The 16788-nt window shown below is 42.0% G+C and overlaps 1 protein-coding gene across 3 annotated transcripts in view; it reads left to right on the top strand.

Moving 5' to 3' along the window:
• Positions 1-16788, top strand: part of runx2b (RUNX family transcription factor 2b) — a 40516-nt gene that overhangs the window by 9922 nt on the left and 13806 nt on the right. For all 3 annotated transcript variants that reach the window (XM_068342767.1, XM_068342765.1, XM_068342766.1), the window contains exons 3-5: positions 8613-8875; positions 10197-10353; positions 12103-12207. In XM_068342767.1, the coding sequence (XP_068198868.1) occupies positions 8613-8875; positions 10197-10353; positions 12103-12207 (525 nt within the window). The remainder of the gene's footprint in view (positions 1-8612; positions 8876-10196; positions 10354-12102; positions 12208-16788) is intronic.

The raw sequence follows: 16788 nt of genomic DNA, 5'->3' as shown, positions 1-16788 counted from the left end.
CGCAGTGTGAGGCAATTACTGATGAAAAATAGTATCTTGCAATGTTTAATGTTTACATGTTTTAACCGTGTATACCTACTGTATATTAAAGTGCAATTAAGGTTTTCTTTAATGCCAGGAGTTGCTCTGCTCAACCTTAGAGATGCTTTAAAGAGCTGCTTGATAATGTTCTGTGGTTTGTGTCAAAGCTGAGCCCTTGGAAAGTTGCACTAGTTTGGCAGGAGACTTAAGTCGTTCAGAGATTCTTTTAACGTCAGTAAATGAGTTCTGCAACTACAAGAGACAGTTTTCAGACACAAGAACACATCACAGTGATCGACGACGCCGTGGAAACCAGTTAAAACTTTTTAAGATGATCATTTCTTTTGAAGTCATTCACCATAAATCTTGTGCTTCCAGAGCAGCAACAGACTCTGAGCAGATAATTTACTTGTCATACCGAGGTGACATCCAAACAACCAAACAACTTTGCAAGAGGGGTTTTTTTTGTATCTATGTGACATTCAAATTATTAGCTTTGTCATAACGTGACACCACAGAATAGATTATGTTAGATGGACAGCGTTTTACAATGTAACCAATGTTCCTCGTGGGAGCCAGGAGTCCAAGAGTCTCCCTGCTAGAGACTCAATTTAGGCACTATAAAGCTGGCGTCATCTGGGTCTCAGCTTTGGGCAGAGCAGGCATGACATGAAAAGGCCCTGTCTTGGAATAACTGTTAAGTTCTGAGTTTGTCTATGTGGAAAATACAAGGTCATGGGTCACATAATCAGACAATAGTCATTTATCTTCTGCAAATTTATGTTTTTCCCCACAAATTTAATTAAATTTGCTTTCACTGAGCTTTCATTTCTGAAGAAGACTGGAATTGGTTTTGTCTGAGGAACATATCCGGCTGGACGTTATGAAAGTGAACTCCATCCACCCTTCCTCTTCTCCCCCTCTACACCTCCACCTTGAGTCACCACTGACCAGTAGCCTAATAGGCTTACTGTAATTACAGCCAAAGGTTTCGGGCAAAGTCTCTTTCCTACGTGTGCTGCATCAGCAGTAGCTTTCTTTTTCTGAAGACACATGGCAAACGATGTTGTACGCAAGACCTCTCGAAACGGTCTCTATCTGAACCGAGTCAGTAACGTTTTGACATCTAAGTGGTTTGGAGCTTGGAGTAGTATGGTGAGCTCCAGGTTGTAGAGTTCAGGCTCAGCGTTTTGGAGCTGTACCAAGCTGGACTGCGATCAGGAAAAGATCAGGAAAAAGACAGCACAAGATCCAGGCCTTCGGAAGTTGAGCACTATTACTCGATGCGGTTCTGTGGCTGTATGTGGTTCCTGCTTGATACTGTTTTCATTTCCTGTTTATCTGATTGGCTGTTGTCTCAGAAATGGACATCCTGAAGGACTGATTGACAGTTCTGACATTGATTTCCCTACAAAAAAATAAACAGCAAAGTAGAATCTCATCTTTAGGTTTCAGATCTGGGCTCAGTTACTGTCAGCAAAATTAATGATGCCTAGTCTGTGAAGATGGCCAAGCAAAACAAACAGTATATTTAATACATTTAAATGTTCCAAGACAAAAAATATATGGTATATGGTACATTTCAAGGGGTGGGTTTGCAGTGTCTATGTTTATGTCTGTGTGCAATTGAGCATCCATGACGGACTTTTTCTCCCTCCATCTGGCCCTCCTCTATGGCTCTTTACATTGGTTTTGGACCCAGTGCACCCAGAAATACCTCCTCTTTGCTTCCCAATACATACATCCTTTTGTCCCGTCTCCTTCCTCTTCCTTTTCAGTCTGCTGCCGATGCTCGTCCTGTCTTAACTCCCTCAAGTCTCGACACCAGACCCCTGGAAATGGGCTTGTGACAGGTGATAGTCCCTTGTGCGTACTCGCCTGAGCCGCTGGCTGTTTGCTTCTTGCCACGAACTCCTCTATCTATGTCGCCTGTTCCTCCTTGCCTCACATAAATCATCCTCAATCTCGCCACATGGACAGGGAGAACGTAGGGGAAATCTCCCTCGATAAATCTGGTATTAGTTTTACCTCGCTTAATGAACACAGGGCTGAACGGATACATGAGAACAGCATGTCTTGCAGATATACTATAAATATTTTGATACTAGACGGCTAGTTTGCAGAGAGGAAGTAGACCAGTGAAATACACAGAGGAAGGGAAAAGTGTAAAGTGGAATGTTGGCCTAGCCCGAGTGTCTGTATTGTCTTTAGCACCTACATAGGGTCTTGGTCCAAGAAAAACGCTCTTTACGGGGTTCCTGTTCCCAGCCGTGGTCCGGTACCACTCCTGGATACGCTGTGCTTCCCTCCAGCCAATCCTTTCAAACTGGTCTCTGAAGACGGGCTCGTTGTTTGATTAATAGCATGATCAGACCTGATTGAGTGATAGATAGTTTGTAGGGAAAACCAGTACGCCTTGGGGACACTCTCTGAGTCTGGGAAAAGGCGAAAGACCAGTTTGACTGGTGGAACGGCTGAATTAAAGTGAAGGACTAATAACAGCACAGCTAATAACAGAGGGACTGCACACAAGAGCAACCAAATTTGTCTGATGACTGCAAAGATACTTTGATGCAGCTATGTAAAGAAAAATAAAATGCACACACTCCTTTGCAAAGGTGGAAAAACTGAATTTCCATGTTTCATGTTGCGGCCCTGGGCTCTGTCACCCTACCCCATCAAAAGAGCCACACACATATGCAGAAACCCTTCAAATACACACTTACATGCACAGTTCCAGTGGTGTGACAGCAGGTGGTGTGTGTCACGTCAACATCTGAAGGTTCCCTGGCAGTCAGAGAAAGAGTTCTCAGCTCTCTGCGCTCAGATCTATCATTGGGACTCTTTAATGGCAGCCTTCGTCACATATTACTGCTTTATTTTCTCCTCTCCATCTCCCAGCCCACAGAAGTTCCTTTTTTGTTCCTATTTTTAAGTACAAGTGATCTCAATTAGGGACCTCCATGAAGGCGGTAGGCGGCAGACAGTCAGAGCAATAAGAGCAAAGAGGAAATTGTCTTTATACCCTCCCTCCCTCCCTCCTGCCACAAGCAGTGAGCAGCCGCCCCCTCCGTGTCTCCATCTCTTTCCATGCTGCTCTCTGCCATTTCAAGGGGCCGAGAGAAATATTGGACACTTCTCTTTCATATTATGAAATTAATACAATAACCTCTATAGCCTAAGTCTAAACCAAAACTTGGATTTCATCGAAACCATTTTTCTCGAAACAGACACACACACGCTGACCGCAGAACGTGCCATCCGTCCTCTCAGTTCATGGTGATGTCACGGGCTTGGTGACAAACAGTCATTAAGGGCTTAGCGGTGATCTGGGATCAGTGTGTGGATGTAATACTGTAATGTAGTCAATGAGATCATGGGGAGTAAAGTTTCGAACCATCGTCATCCTCTCCCGGTTCTTTCACAAATCGTCTCCCCGGTTGGCGCGTTACCAGCCCGAGTTGGACGCCCACATTATCTGCCGGCAGGTTAGCATAATGGCTGCATCTCTGGTCTCCTGGATGGTTAGGTTGATTGGCAAATACACTGGTTTTTGGCTGGTTCGCTGCTAGACTGGCGGGCTCGCTGATTGGTTCACTGGCGGTGCCTGTTGGTTGGTGGCCTGCCAAACATGGAAACATCCCGTTAAAGCAGAAAAAGCCTGGCCCTCATCAGAGCCCTCTTCTAGAAAGCTATAATTATGTTTCTTGAAAAATGTACCACTGTGAAATGTAGCCATAATCCTGAATCTTAAGTGACTGTACTTTTCCTGTTGAATGATGAAATAAATATGAAGAGGAAGAAACTGTCTTCAGTTATCATTATATTTCTTAATGACGGTCAAATATGTGTGTCTTGATCCTGCTGATGCCGACATTGTAGCGCTGAAGCATAGACCTCTCAGTGTGTGTTTGTGTCAAGCAAGAATAGAGATGTAAAGAAGTTTAAAGTTACACAAAGACAATGGAAGACAGATTCTACACGGTTAGTTTGCTGTCAACGTTATAGATGTATGTGTGTGTGTGTGTGTGTGTGTGTGTGTGTGTGTGTGTGTGTGCGTGCGCGCAGAGGCTACATACAGTATATTAGTAGTTCACAGAATGTTTGTGATGAGTGGGAAAGAGAGCAGAAATTTTATTATACAATGACTATCTTGACAGGAAAAATGACTGAGGGTGTCAGCTGAATTCCATTTTTATTGAATACAAAGACTGAAATGGAGTAAGAGAAATACTATTACTATCATAAATCATAAAATGCACATCTTGTTTAATGTGGTACACTGTGGTTCCTCTCTGTTAGTGACTTTTCCTACTGTGAAATGACTCCAAGCCAGTGTAACACAGTAGATGAATAATACCAGAGCTGAGAGAGACGACCCAGCTGCGCGCCAGGCGAGCAGCAGCCGTGCCAAACGAACCAGATTACGCTAGATTCATTACAACATGATATTAAGTCTGATAACGTAGAGTGGGGCAGGTCCGATATCTGTGTAAAGGTTCCTGTAGTTACTCTGAAGCCAGAATTCAAATCTTTTTAACATATTATTTTACTCTCTATAACTACCTCTCCTGGTGTTTTCCTGACATCTTTGGGACATCAAACAATGGATAATCTTGGGATTGCCCCACCTCTGACCAACACAAAGCCAGTAGGCCTTACGGCTGTATGTGAGCACAGGCCGTATCCTGCAGAGAGCTGGAAGACAGATGCTGAATGTACACCAGAGAGGCAAAGCAGAGTCAGATGGGAAAAACAGTCTTTGATGATCCGAGCTTGTCAGGGTTTAAGTCACAACTATTCTGGGGTGGAAGGAAGGGTTTGAGGGGCATATGGGGCCTGGGATGAGGCTCTTCCTGTCACTGCCTCTGATGGGACAATAACAGACTGCGGAAAGATGTAATTTAAGACTGATTAGCTGACCTAAAAATATGAGTCTATGCTGAGTGTCTGGATACAAATGAGATGTGTATGTTATTTAATGGACTCACTGCTGTGCCTTTCATGAATAAATCATAGAAAATGGCTCCTAAACTAAAATTCTATATCTGCATTAAGAATAATTAGGCTGATTAAATTGATGGCATGAAATTGACTTGAGGGTTATTTTCAACCTTAACATTTCCTGAATTAAATTCCAATCCATAATTATGTTTTCCATATTATGCCAAATGAATTCAGTGGTGAAACGGTGATGTTATCAAAGCTGAAACTTAACTCTGCTGGAATAACTGGCTCCACGGTTCCTGCAAGGCCATGTTTATCACTTGTATAGATTTAATTACTACTATTCACATTTATCCATCCATGAATTCTGAGTTGATCTTTGAGAATGTTGGACAATTTGAACCATATTTTTGGTGTTTGAGGCACACAGAGGGGAAGTGTAACTCAATCACTCTTTTTTTCCTCCTCCCCATCCACATGACAAGGTGCCAGATGCGTGTCAGTGCTTTCAGACTCTATACACACACACACACACATATATATATTATATATGTATGTGTGTATATACAGTATATATATATATATATCGCACAAACCCACCAACAGACACACAGACATGCATTCATGTGCACAACCACATACATTCATATTTAGAAACACAATAAGTCATGTTATTTCAAGTCACTTTCAGTTCTCAGACTTTAATACTGCTTTTTTTCTCTCAACACAGAAATCTTATTCTCAATGTATAAAGCTATATACAACTTTATAGTGTAAAAACCTGCTGCAAAAAACCACAAGAGGACCCAAATAACCTGACAGCTGTGCCTCTCAGAAGTCCCTTTTATTACATCCCACTTCAAAGCGGTGATGTATTGTAATTATCAGTGTTCGTGTGTTTGTCTGTTTGTTTGTTCGTTAGTCCACCAAATATCTTTGCAACCGTTGCATATAGAAAGATGAAACAAAACGCATTACTCAGGGTGCAAAGGGGATGAAAATGAGATGATGACCTTGATCTTGAGAAATTTAGGTCAAGGTCAAATTTCAAGTTTCGTACACTCAGGAACCGGATAAGATAGAAAGACGAGGGAGAAGGCCAGTGTGAGTAAGACCATAGATCAAAGCTCATGCTTTGATCAATGACAGTAAGTCAGAGCACTAGCTTTGATCTTTGATCTACGCAAGGTCAGGGTAAAATTTTGAATTCAGGGGTGTCGCGGGATGTTGCTGTCTCTGACTGCCTTGTTTTGAAATGGGCCTGCAGTATCAAAGGCCTTTTGTCTTAAAGTCTTTCTGCAATAAAAGCTTGTTTGGGAGCAACGTAAAAGGAACACACAGTGGCAACACACATGCTGCTCTGTGATGTGGTGCTCAAAAAAGACTTTTTGGGAGACTGATGGGTGCTCAGGGCCGAGGGTGGGGTGAATGGTGAGAGCTGGCAAGATATGGAGTCTCACAGAGGGTGGATGATGCCCTCTACAGTAGACACAGGAAGAGCAGGCGATGCAGGCCTGCAGACTAACTTCCACTGAATGAGACATTTCAACAACACCACTAAAGAATGAAATTACATTTTAAGAATTTTACACAGAGATGGGACGTTGATGTATCCTATTACAGTTAATAAAATGGTTTAAATTATTTTGTTTGGTTTATACTGACCTGGAAATGATTTCTATTTCAACATTTCTGCTTTATTGCTGTTGCAATCATGGAGGAAGTATGCTTGCTTTCTTAAGTACAAAACATTTCCGATTTGAAATTACTATCATATTATTTTGTGAAAGGAAAAAGCATTCGGAGCACTGATTTTACTGTTATATCACTACTTATGTATTTACATTTGAGAAGAATTTTTCTTTTTTATATTATGGAGAAGAAAAGTTATCTTGGTTACCTTTTGAGTAATCTAAGCCACAAACATACTCAAAATATTTTTAAACTTCATAATATGCTGTATGTAAAATCTATATCGTAAATTAAATGTAAAAGAGAGGAAAATACAGAATTTCCTTTTTTTAATATAATGAAGTCTCACATTAAGCACTTAAGTAAATGTACTTATTTGTAATTCACAAATTGTTGCGGTTAGATATGCAAATGATTAAACGCCGAGTTGCGCGCTGGCCCGGAGCCTCATCTCCTGGCATCTTTAAAGAATTGCAGCTACATGATAACTGCATGTTGTGTGATATTCAGCGTTCTCTTGTAATTTATTTGAATTCCTCAGAGGACCTTTAGTATTAAAAGAAATAGCCACATGTGTGAATAAAAGTAAATTAAAGCTCGTGTAAAGTAGACGACCTGTACACCTGCACAACAGCTCTCCCCTGTGACCAAGTGAAACTCTACACCTGCACCTTTACCTGACTCGCCGCTCTTCAGTGACTCACTCATTCCTGTCTTATATGGAGTGCATTCTGAATCACTTTTCCCCCGGGGGCTCGGCTTCCCGATCGCCTCGTTTTGTCAAAACAGCCGCAACACAACACTGACCGACGCGTGTTACTGACTGGAAATGACCGTCCACCAGTTAGAAGCGCGCCGAGGGTCCGGGAAAGCGGTAGCATGTCGGTATGTACGGCTGTGTGAGAGCGTCTAACTGTGAATGAGGATAGAGAAAGCATGAAATATATCCCCGGGTGTGTTTCATACAGGTATAGACATTACACATAGACCTGTCCTGTCGTCCATATAGGCGTGATAGATTATGGCAGAGGGAATGGATCTGACTCCAGACACCACGTGTTGGAGTCGCATCAGCGCAATAATTGCTGGGCGCTGGAGCTATATAAACCGCAAAAAGCCTGAGCAAGGGAAACCCCGGCCTCCAAACACTAACCACATTTACGGCTACAAAACGGGATTCTATTTTCCGCCTCCTTCATCTCACCGGCGATGATTCCCCCCCTTTTCCAACCCCCGACTTCGTCAACATTTTAACCCTACACAAAGTCCGTGGCACGGGCGAGAATCATTACGGAAATATAAGTCGAGTTTGAAAGATTTGCGTTGTTATTAATAGCTCTTAGAAGTGTTGTTAAATCTTAATCCGTTTTCTTTGAAAAACTTGCGCGTGTACTTAGCCTGCGGGCTTTTGAGAGACGTTCAGTTTGGCACAAAGACTTCAATGACGCACCTGGAGCAGCGCTTTGACTTTTCACTGAAAGGAGACAGACAAAACATTCGCGAGCATCTGCGTCGACGCGCTTTTCCTGTAACAGTATAACCGATTACGCGCTTGGACATACATTTGATGTTATTTATATCCGCACACTAGTGACTACGCCGACGTTATGGCGCATGGACGCTTCCTCCAGAGAAGTTTGTAGAATAAGAACTTGTCATTTAAAAGCATCATCAACTTTTTTCCAAGTTTTTTTTTCTTTTTTTTTTCTTGCCAGCTAACAGTTTTCTGTCGTTTGAAGGCGCCTGCTAAAGTTTGCAGCGGAGAGGGGTTGAAACGCGCTGTGCGCTCACCAAGTCCCATTTTCCATTGGCAGAGGCGCTGGGCTTCAGCGCGCTGCGCCGCGCACTCCGAGTTTCTCCCTGAACGTGTGAGAGGGAAGGAAAGAGAGGAGCTGGAGAGTCCTTGGTGCCCTTTTTGATAATCCACGCTGTTGTGATGCGAATTCCCGTAGATCCCAGCGCCAGCCGGAGGTTCAGTCCGCCGTCCAATAGCCTCCAGCCGGTCCCAGGAAAGATGAACGATGTGAGCTCCCCAGCCGGGCAGCCGGACGGAGCGGCGGCGGTGCCAAGACTGCGTCCCCACGAAAACCGCAGCATGGCCGAGATAATCGCCGACCACCCTGCCGAGCTGGTCCGGACCGACAGCCCCAACTTTCTCTGCTCGGTCTTGCCCTCCCACTGGCGGTGCAATAAGACGCTGCCTGTCGCCTTCAAGGTGAGTCCCGTCTCAGTGGTGTTTGTTAGAGTATAAGGGGGGTAAAACCACAACGGGATTCCTTCTGTTCTGTCACCAGCGAATTGTGAAGAATTAGTACTTTGTGTTTTTGAGGGAGACGCTTTGTTCAAGTTCAGTTAAATTGTCCGTTTTTAACACTTTTCTGTTGTGTTGATTCTTTTCCCCTCGTGTCCCTTTTTATTATAAATCACTCATGGATCCTTTTTTTTCCCGATTTCTTGATGAATAATACCATCTATAATCACCTCATGTGTGAATTTTGGAGTGAAATGTGTGTCCTTTCAAATATATATTTATATAATCATATTGACAAAAAAAGTTTCAACATAAAAGTGAACTTTTGTTTATTGCCACTAATAAGTTAATGTAGCCGGAATTAAATAATTATGGCTAATTTAAACAGCTCAGCAATGAAAACCTCGTTTCCATCGTGATTATTTACAGGTTGGGATCAAAATTTACAAAAATAATATCACAAAATGTTCACTTTCATATTGTAACAAAACATGTTATGCAGCCACCTTTGTAATAGTGATATTAAATTGTTGTTATTATTATTTTTATTATTATTATTAGTATTTATATTTTCACCTGATTTTTGACCAGAAAAATACAAGCAGCAAAGACTGAACTGTTTATGCATTTCAGTCCTCTTGAGGGGCTTTTGAAGCCCAGACAACCCCCCAACCCACATGATAATTCAGGAAAAACCCTATTAATTGCTTGACAGATAAAATCTAAAAAAAATGGATCAAAGACACACGAAACTGGAAATTTGTAGCAGTAAGTCTGGCTCCAAATCAGACGTGACACATTTTCAAATATATGTGTTATTTAACCGTTCTTACTACCACTCTATAATTATCACTACTCTGTAGGGCTACACATACTCTTTCATCTGTATCCAGAAATCTAAATGATAACACGGGGCCTTGCCAAATTTGTTTCTGCGTCTGAGAAGTGAAGAGAAAATAAATCCATTTATCAACATGAGTCGGAGAAGAGTAGTTTAATGTAAAACAAGCCTGTCACATTAGCGAGGTGAAGTCTTTAATCAGTGAAGCTGAGAATGAAACTGAGGATTCATTTCAATCGGATTTTGGCTTTTAAAATGAAGGAATTCTTCTGTTAAATTTGGCGCTATTATATTTCTTTCAAAGTCTCTTCAGGCATGAACACAGAGAGTTCACACTGCAGATGGAGATATTTTTTCCATATATTTCCAGTCACAAAGAAAGGAGTCAAATCCCTTACAACCTCTTCTTTAGTCACTGAATTTCGACCTGTGTGCCCCGGACAGGTAGTTGCTCTGGGAGACATACCTGACGGGACAGTAGTCACAGTAATGGCGGGCAATGATGAGAACTACTCTGCCGAGCTACGAAACGCCTCAGGTGTGATGAAGAACCAGGTAGCACGTTTCAACGACCTCCGCTTCGTTGGCCGCAGTGGCCGAGGTGAGGCCTATAACACTCTGCGCTCCCTTCACTGCACACAGGAGCTGTTATGTTAAGTAATGTTTATCTCAACCACATGACAATCTCCAACATGGGCCTCCACTTCCTTCTCATGTCTGTTAAAGTCTGAGTCTGTTATTACGTTGTGTCTTTTGTTTTGGCTTTGAATTTTTTTCCACCAGGTGAGAATTTTTTTAAATTTTATTTTTAGTCTAAGACACAAGGCTTGTGTAGAAAATTGCAAAACAACGTGTTGACAGCAATCAGCATGTCATTTATCAAACTTCCTATAAGGTTCACCTGAAGTGACCTCGCTCATTTCAGGTTGATCAACCTGTTGGGTGTTGCTGCAGACTCACGGCTAATTACGCATGTTGTCAAGGAGTCAAGCAGACAAGAAAAGAGCTCTCCAACTGGGCCGACTGGCATTATCTAAATACCTATTGCATCTTTTTATCTTTCTGCAATAAATCACCAAACTTGTGGTTTTGAGATTTGACTTTGAGGATGTGCCCTCGCCTGTGCTGGAAATACTTTTTAAGAGCATTTATTTTCTACCTGCCTGAGAGAAATTGATTGTGATAAGTTTAAGTGTTGTCACTGATGCTTCCTCTCAGTTCCTTCTACTCTTATAATTGTCAAAAACTAATGTAGATAATGTCAATGTTCAAGTGGTAACAAATTGTAGAGATTAGGGTTGACCACGGAGACGTTGCGTGAGTATCCCTGTTGCGACACAGAATCTGGTCACAGGAAGTGACATAGGAGCCAGAGGAGATAGAGGTGTCTGAAATGAATACCTGGTAATGGTGACGGAGATAAGTACAAGTAGCGCAAACTGATAGGATGTTAGATAGCTTAGTATCATGCACAGAAAAGCAGGATAAGGATTGATGGTTACAGGGCTGAGACGGTTTCTCTAAACTATAAGAGCAATGATATGGAGAGCAGGAGATCCAGAGAGCAATCAGGTAGTAGTAATGCTGGTTGCCTCGATAGACCACAGGTAGCACATGACACTAGGAAATAAAAAGATGACACGCTGGGAGTCATAGATCATAGATCCTTCGCTGTGGTTCAACACATGCTCTACAAATCCGATCTGTGGAACACCTGTTGTGTCTGTGATCCACTACCTCCCGAATTATTGTACCAATTTCTTGAAAAGAATGTGTGCATTGCAATAGAGTGTGAAGCACGGGATGGAAGGACACCCATTGAAGCTAAATAGACAGCTGTTCATGTGAGTCGCTGCAGCAAATCTGCCCCCCACTTCTTGTTTCCTGTGCGTAGCCATGGTTACTTAACGCATTTGAATACCTCAGACCTTAGCGCCGCTGCTGACTTGGCTTCTGCACCGTGATTCATTGCGGTCCTCATGGATGCACATAAGAGCGTACACATACACACTTAACCCCCAAGGCAGCAACTGCTGGGGATTATCGAGAGAGGAAGTGACTATTAAAATGCCTCTCGCCCACTCACACGGCGTTAGACTGAGAGACATGCTGGATAACAAGATACTGGCTCCTGCAGTTGATTGTCCTTTTAGGCTCTGCCAAAGATAGATGTTCTAAAACAGCCAATGGTGTCTGACATTGATCCCTTTAAAGTCAATTCAGCCCAGTTTGTATTGGCTGTTATTATAAGTCACAACCACACTTGTGACTTGCAGATGATTTAGATATGAATGTGGGTCATTGTCTCCGCAGATGGAATGACATTTGATGTTGTTTTATATCCCCACAGGCAAGAGCTTCACGCTGACAATCACAGTATTCACCAACCCGCCACAAGTGGCCACTTACCACCGAGCCATAAAGGTCACTGTGGATGGACCGCGTGAGCCCAGGAGTGAGTACAAAGGCACGCACATGCAGTTTCATTATGGGGAATATGACAGACACACTGCAAACAATAGAAAGCCTCCTTTCATTTGTGTTTTGAATGGGTACAGGATAATTAAGTATCATACTTGAAAGGTAAGGGCGATTCGCAGGAGATTTTAAAGGGAATAGTTAAACAGCTGGCATTTCCTGACTTTAAAAGCCTAAAATGACTGTATCCTAAATTTCCTTTAATTCCACCAAATACCATCTGTCATTAGACACATCCTGCCTCCCACTTTATTGAAACCCTTCAACTTGAGTTTGTAACACAGAAATTTGAAGTTATGAATCCAAGCCTAGATAACTCATGGTATGTTTTCAAGCTTCAGAAAGTTCCCTCAAGAGCCAGAGAATATTATACTCTTTGTCTCAGGATGAGTAATACTCCCCGTGATGAGTAAATGACAAAATAAGTGGAGTACCCCTTTAACTAAGATGTGGGTGGGGCTGAGCATCTAGCCTGGCAGCACATGTCTGGCTGAAACAGTGATGGGCTAATAAAACAGGTTAAAAACACAAAAAAGGGGTTGAGTGAAAAAGGTTGTGACTGTTTTAATTAGAAATCAACAGGCCTGTAATTGAGTTCCCCTCTCAGAGAGCAGCTTAAACCTCCCATGTGACAGTTTGATGGAGAAAGGAGAAATAAAAAGTGAGGCAGAATATTCTAAAGAGTGTACATTGGGTAGCAGAATGCTAGCATCAGCTCATTTTAATGGCCCATATAAAAACAACTGAGCGGGGGAAAAAAATTTACTATAGCTGTTAGTGCCAACTGGTCTGGCATGCAGCTGTTTCCCCAACCCTTCTCCCTATTCATAAAAACACATATTCTCATCTCATGGCGTCTCAATGAATAATATCACATCACAAACAACCCACCCACCCTCCTGCCCTGTCACATATGGCACCAGGGCGCACAGAGACACAGAGGAGCCAGGAGACAGTAGGATTAGTACCGCCATCAGTCTCTTGTCCTGTGGTGCCAAAAAACCCCTCAGACGCTCAGCATTCAGAGTTCATCAACACGCACCCTGAAACAAAGGCACATGCTTGTCATCAAACGCACATGTACTCACAATCACCCACACTTTTTTCCCATCCATCCCTCCTTGCTCTCCAGCCATTTTGTTTGATCAAAAGCATTTCCTGTGCATCTGCTGTCCCCCCCATCAGATGACTTACAAACAAGTCCTGCTATTTGGTGGCGAGTAGATGGAGAGTCAGAGAATTTTTTTGTTTAGAAAAGCCCCAGTTTGGTCTCAACAAAGTTGCAGTCTTATATTTGTGTCCAGAAAAGTGTTCCAGGAAGCTCGGAGATGTGTGCAGTGAGCTTAAAGGCGATGACAGACGTCAGGTGAGGGGATTCTGGAACCTAACGCTGTAATCTATTATTCTCCCTTTGTCTCAATCCAATCTGCATCTGGGGCAAGGCTTTTAAGTTAAAATCTGTGTGTTCCAAACTCAATCTCAGGATGGCAATTAAGGCAATAAAGAGTATGTCATCATACGTAACCCCCTGAACTTCTTTAGTTTACTGTTAAGTGGCCAGAATTGCAGCGCCGGTGTAATTTACCCAAAAACTACAGCCAGAACACGTCTCGCTCTCAAGGGTCATTAAGCTGAGGTCTTAGGGTGGCAAAACACACATGTGCCCTCTCAACCGCACCTCCCCTCCTCCAGGTTTTGAACACGGAGAAACTGAGAGCCCCGGCTGTCTCCAAAACTGTGATTCTATCTGTGAACGCTTCATTGACACATGGAAGGGGGGCTTTGTTGGCCATTACAGCTCTATTTTGTGCTAAACGAGTGGGTAATTAGGAGGCCTGTGGTACACAAGGGCCTTACAGCAGAGGTCCACATGCAGACACACGGAGAAAGAACAGTGGGCTGTCTCAAACCCAATATACACTGGTACTCTGTGGCCTTCCTCTGCAAAAACTGCGTTGGTTCTGAAAAAAGTCGAGAACTATACTTGATTCCAACATGGGTTATTTAGTGTTCTGATAAATGAAAATGTATTATGTTTTATGTCATTTTTGAATTTTTCTGACACGTTTCCTGATATTACTATCAGTTTTATTGACTTTGCTGATTGTCTTTGACTCATTAAGGACATTTTTGCACTGGTTTGTGTGATCAGCCTTATGTCAGCCATATGAGTCTTCCTGAAGGATGTCATTTCCCCCACCAGGAGGTCACTAATATCAGCTGGAAAATAAAGTTAGACCACCCAGGAATAAAGACAGCTCATATCTTTGGGATTGTCCTAATTAATTTCACGATCAAAGTCAGGAATATGAAGGCGATGAAGATCTGTGGTGTGATTCTCTTCAGGGAGTCATAGCGTGTGTGCACGTTTGACAGTGTGTGAGGCTTTTTCAAGTGGTTGGTTAGGTCCCTTTGGCTACTGTGTTATTAGCGTGAGGCTAACTTGGTTTTTGTGGTTCGTATTGTACTTAATCATTTGACAGCCCTTGGATACTCTGTGGTTTGCCGACGCATCAGCAGCTCCTGTGTGTCTGTGTTTTCATGCGTGTAGGCATGTGTGTATCTGTTTTCTCTAAAAGATATGATTGTAAATGCATGCATGTCTGTCTGTCTTGTCTAGCTCCTGACTTTGCATGTGCACGCCCATTTGACATGTTTCAGAGGGAGGGCATGTGTTACAGGCATCATTAGTCCAGCGTAGCCACTGTGCTGATTCGGAGCAGAGCTAATAAGGCCTCATTAAATGTCATTTTGAGCTAATAGACAGGGAGTGGTTGTTTAAATCAATATGCTTTTATAGGTGGTTCTGTCTACTTCCAGCTGCTCCTGACGGTGGCCACATCCAGCTGAGACTGACTTTCTGAGTGATAATTCCTGAACCGTAATAACACAATTCACTGGGATTTCTGTCCAAACCCACTGTTCTCATTATGGTTAATTAATGACAAACATTGGAGGTGACAAAAAACATTGTGGCGTCACACACGCTGGGTCTGACTGTGGAATACTGTCGTGGTTATTGTGCATAACTGAATGTAAGTGACATGTGTATGTTGTGCGTCAGTGGTGGAGGTTAGCGGTCAGGCCTGTCTCTGTGCGCTGGTGTTTGAAGCCGCTGAGTCTGGGGGTTCTGGGATTGGGGACATAGTCGTGTTTTGGTTCGGTTTTGGTCAGGGTGTTAACAAGTATGGTGGAGAGGCCCTGGTTACTTACAGGCCTGCGGACAATATTAGTGGTTCAGAAGACCCGTCTGCCAAGCCAAACTCTTTCTGCAACACACACATAATCAAATTCACACATACAGTATGTACATGTTACGTCAAGATATGTTTCTGTTTTGATTCACAACAATAGATTTTAACACTTTGTCGCTAACAATCTGTCCGTCTCTCTCCATTACTTTTTTTTTTTTCATAACTCAAAGCTGTCCTGAAACTCTGATAACAGATCACAATATATAAGAGTGATGTCTTTTACTGTTTGGGGGTGCTAATTTTTTTTTAAATTTCTGTTGCTTTGAAATTGAAGAGAATAACTTTAACTTTTTGTTATTTAGAAATGAGCGCAAATGCTTTTTTTTTTCCAAGTAGGGTTCCTTTTTGAAGTATTATGAATTGTTTCTTTGTAAAAATTATTCATGTTCTAGAATTAAGGCGGAATTCACCTTTTTAGTTTTCATTAGCAAGATTTTTATATAACTGATTTCTAAAGTGAAACGTTTGCTTTCATGCAAATTTACTCATTAGCATTGTGTGGGACTGGATGGCGATGCCATCTTCTTATGGCTGTTGTTGATTATTGTGGTCTGGTTAATGAGAGGAGTGAATATGCCAGATATGTATTAGGATTAGACCTAATTAGGTCTTGAAAGTAATCAGCCAATGTTTGGAATTTGTCCTGAAATTAACCACATTTTAAAAATCTATTGACAGACATCCAAAGTTAATATTGATAAGCAGATTTGCATTTTAGTGGCATGAAATAATTTGCACATTCAGAGCTTGATGTTTTCAGTTAGTGAGAGTGACTAGCTGGTTATTATGACCATGTAGCATTGATAAATATGAGCTGCATCTCATCTGGCTGTAATTTAAATTTAATAGTGTTTTTGTAACTAATATAAAAAAGAAAACAGTTAAAACTGAGGTTACCACTGAGAGTTAAGTACAGTATTACCTGTGGTGCATTGTATCAAGTGTTGCACAGAGCAGTGACACCCAACCCCATTTAAATGCATTCACCAGACACTCAAAGTACATTTCCACGTCTGTCATGACGACACCTTGGAACAGTGGCTTCATCTATGCATGCCTTTATGTCAACGTATAGGGTTACCTTATCTAGCTGTAAGGGTGTGGTTTTGTTTCATCAAACAGTTCTAAATGTTAACATTGTTACTAATATTAATTCCATTGTACCACAACACTAAGATAATGTATGCATCTTGTTTAATGTTCTGAAATTATGTAAAGGCATATGAGCCTCCTTGGATCTCTGGATAATCACTGACTGATAATCAGTGACTACATCAACCAACATCAAAAAGAAAAATAATTAA

This window comes from Antennarius striatus, chromosome 19 (genome assembly GCF_040054535.1).
Source record: "Antennarius striatus isolate MH-2024 chromosome 19, ASM4005453v1, whole genome shotgun sequence".
Lineage (NCBI taxonomy): Eukaryota > Metazoa > Chordata > Actinopteri > Lophiiformes > Antennariidae > Antennarius > Antennarius striatus.
The sequence above is the reverse complement of the archived record's forward strand: the minus strand, read 5'-3'. Positions and strand labels throughout refer to the sequence as shown.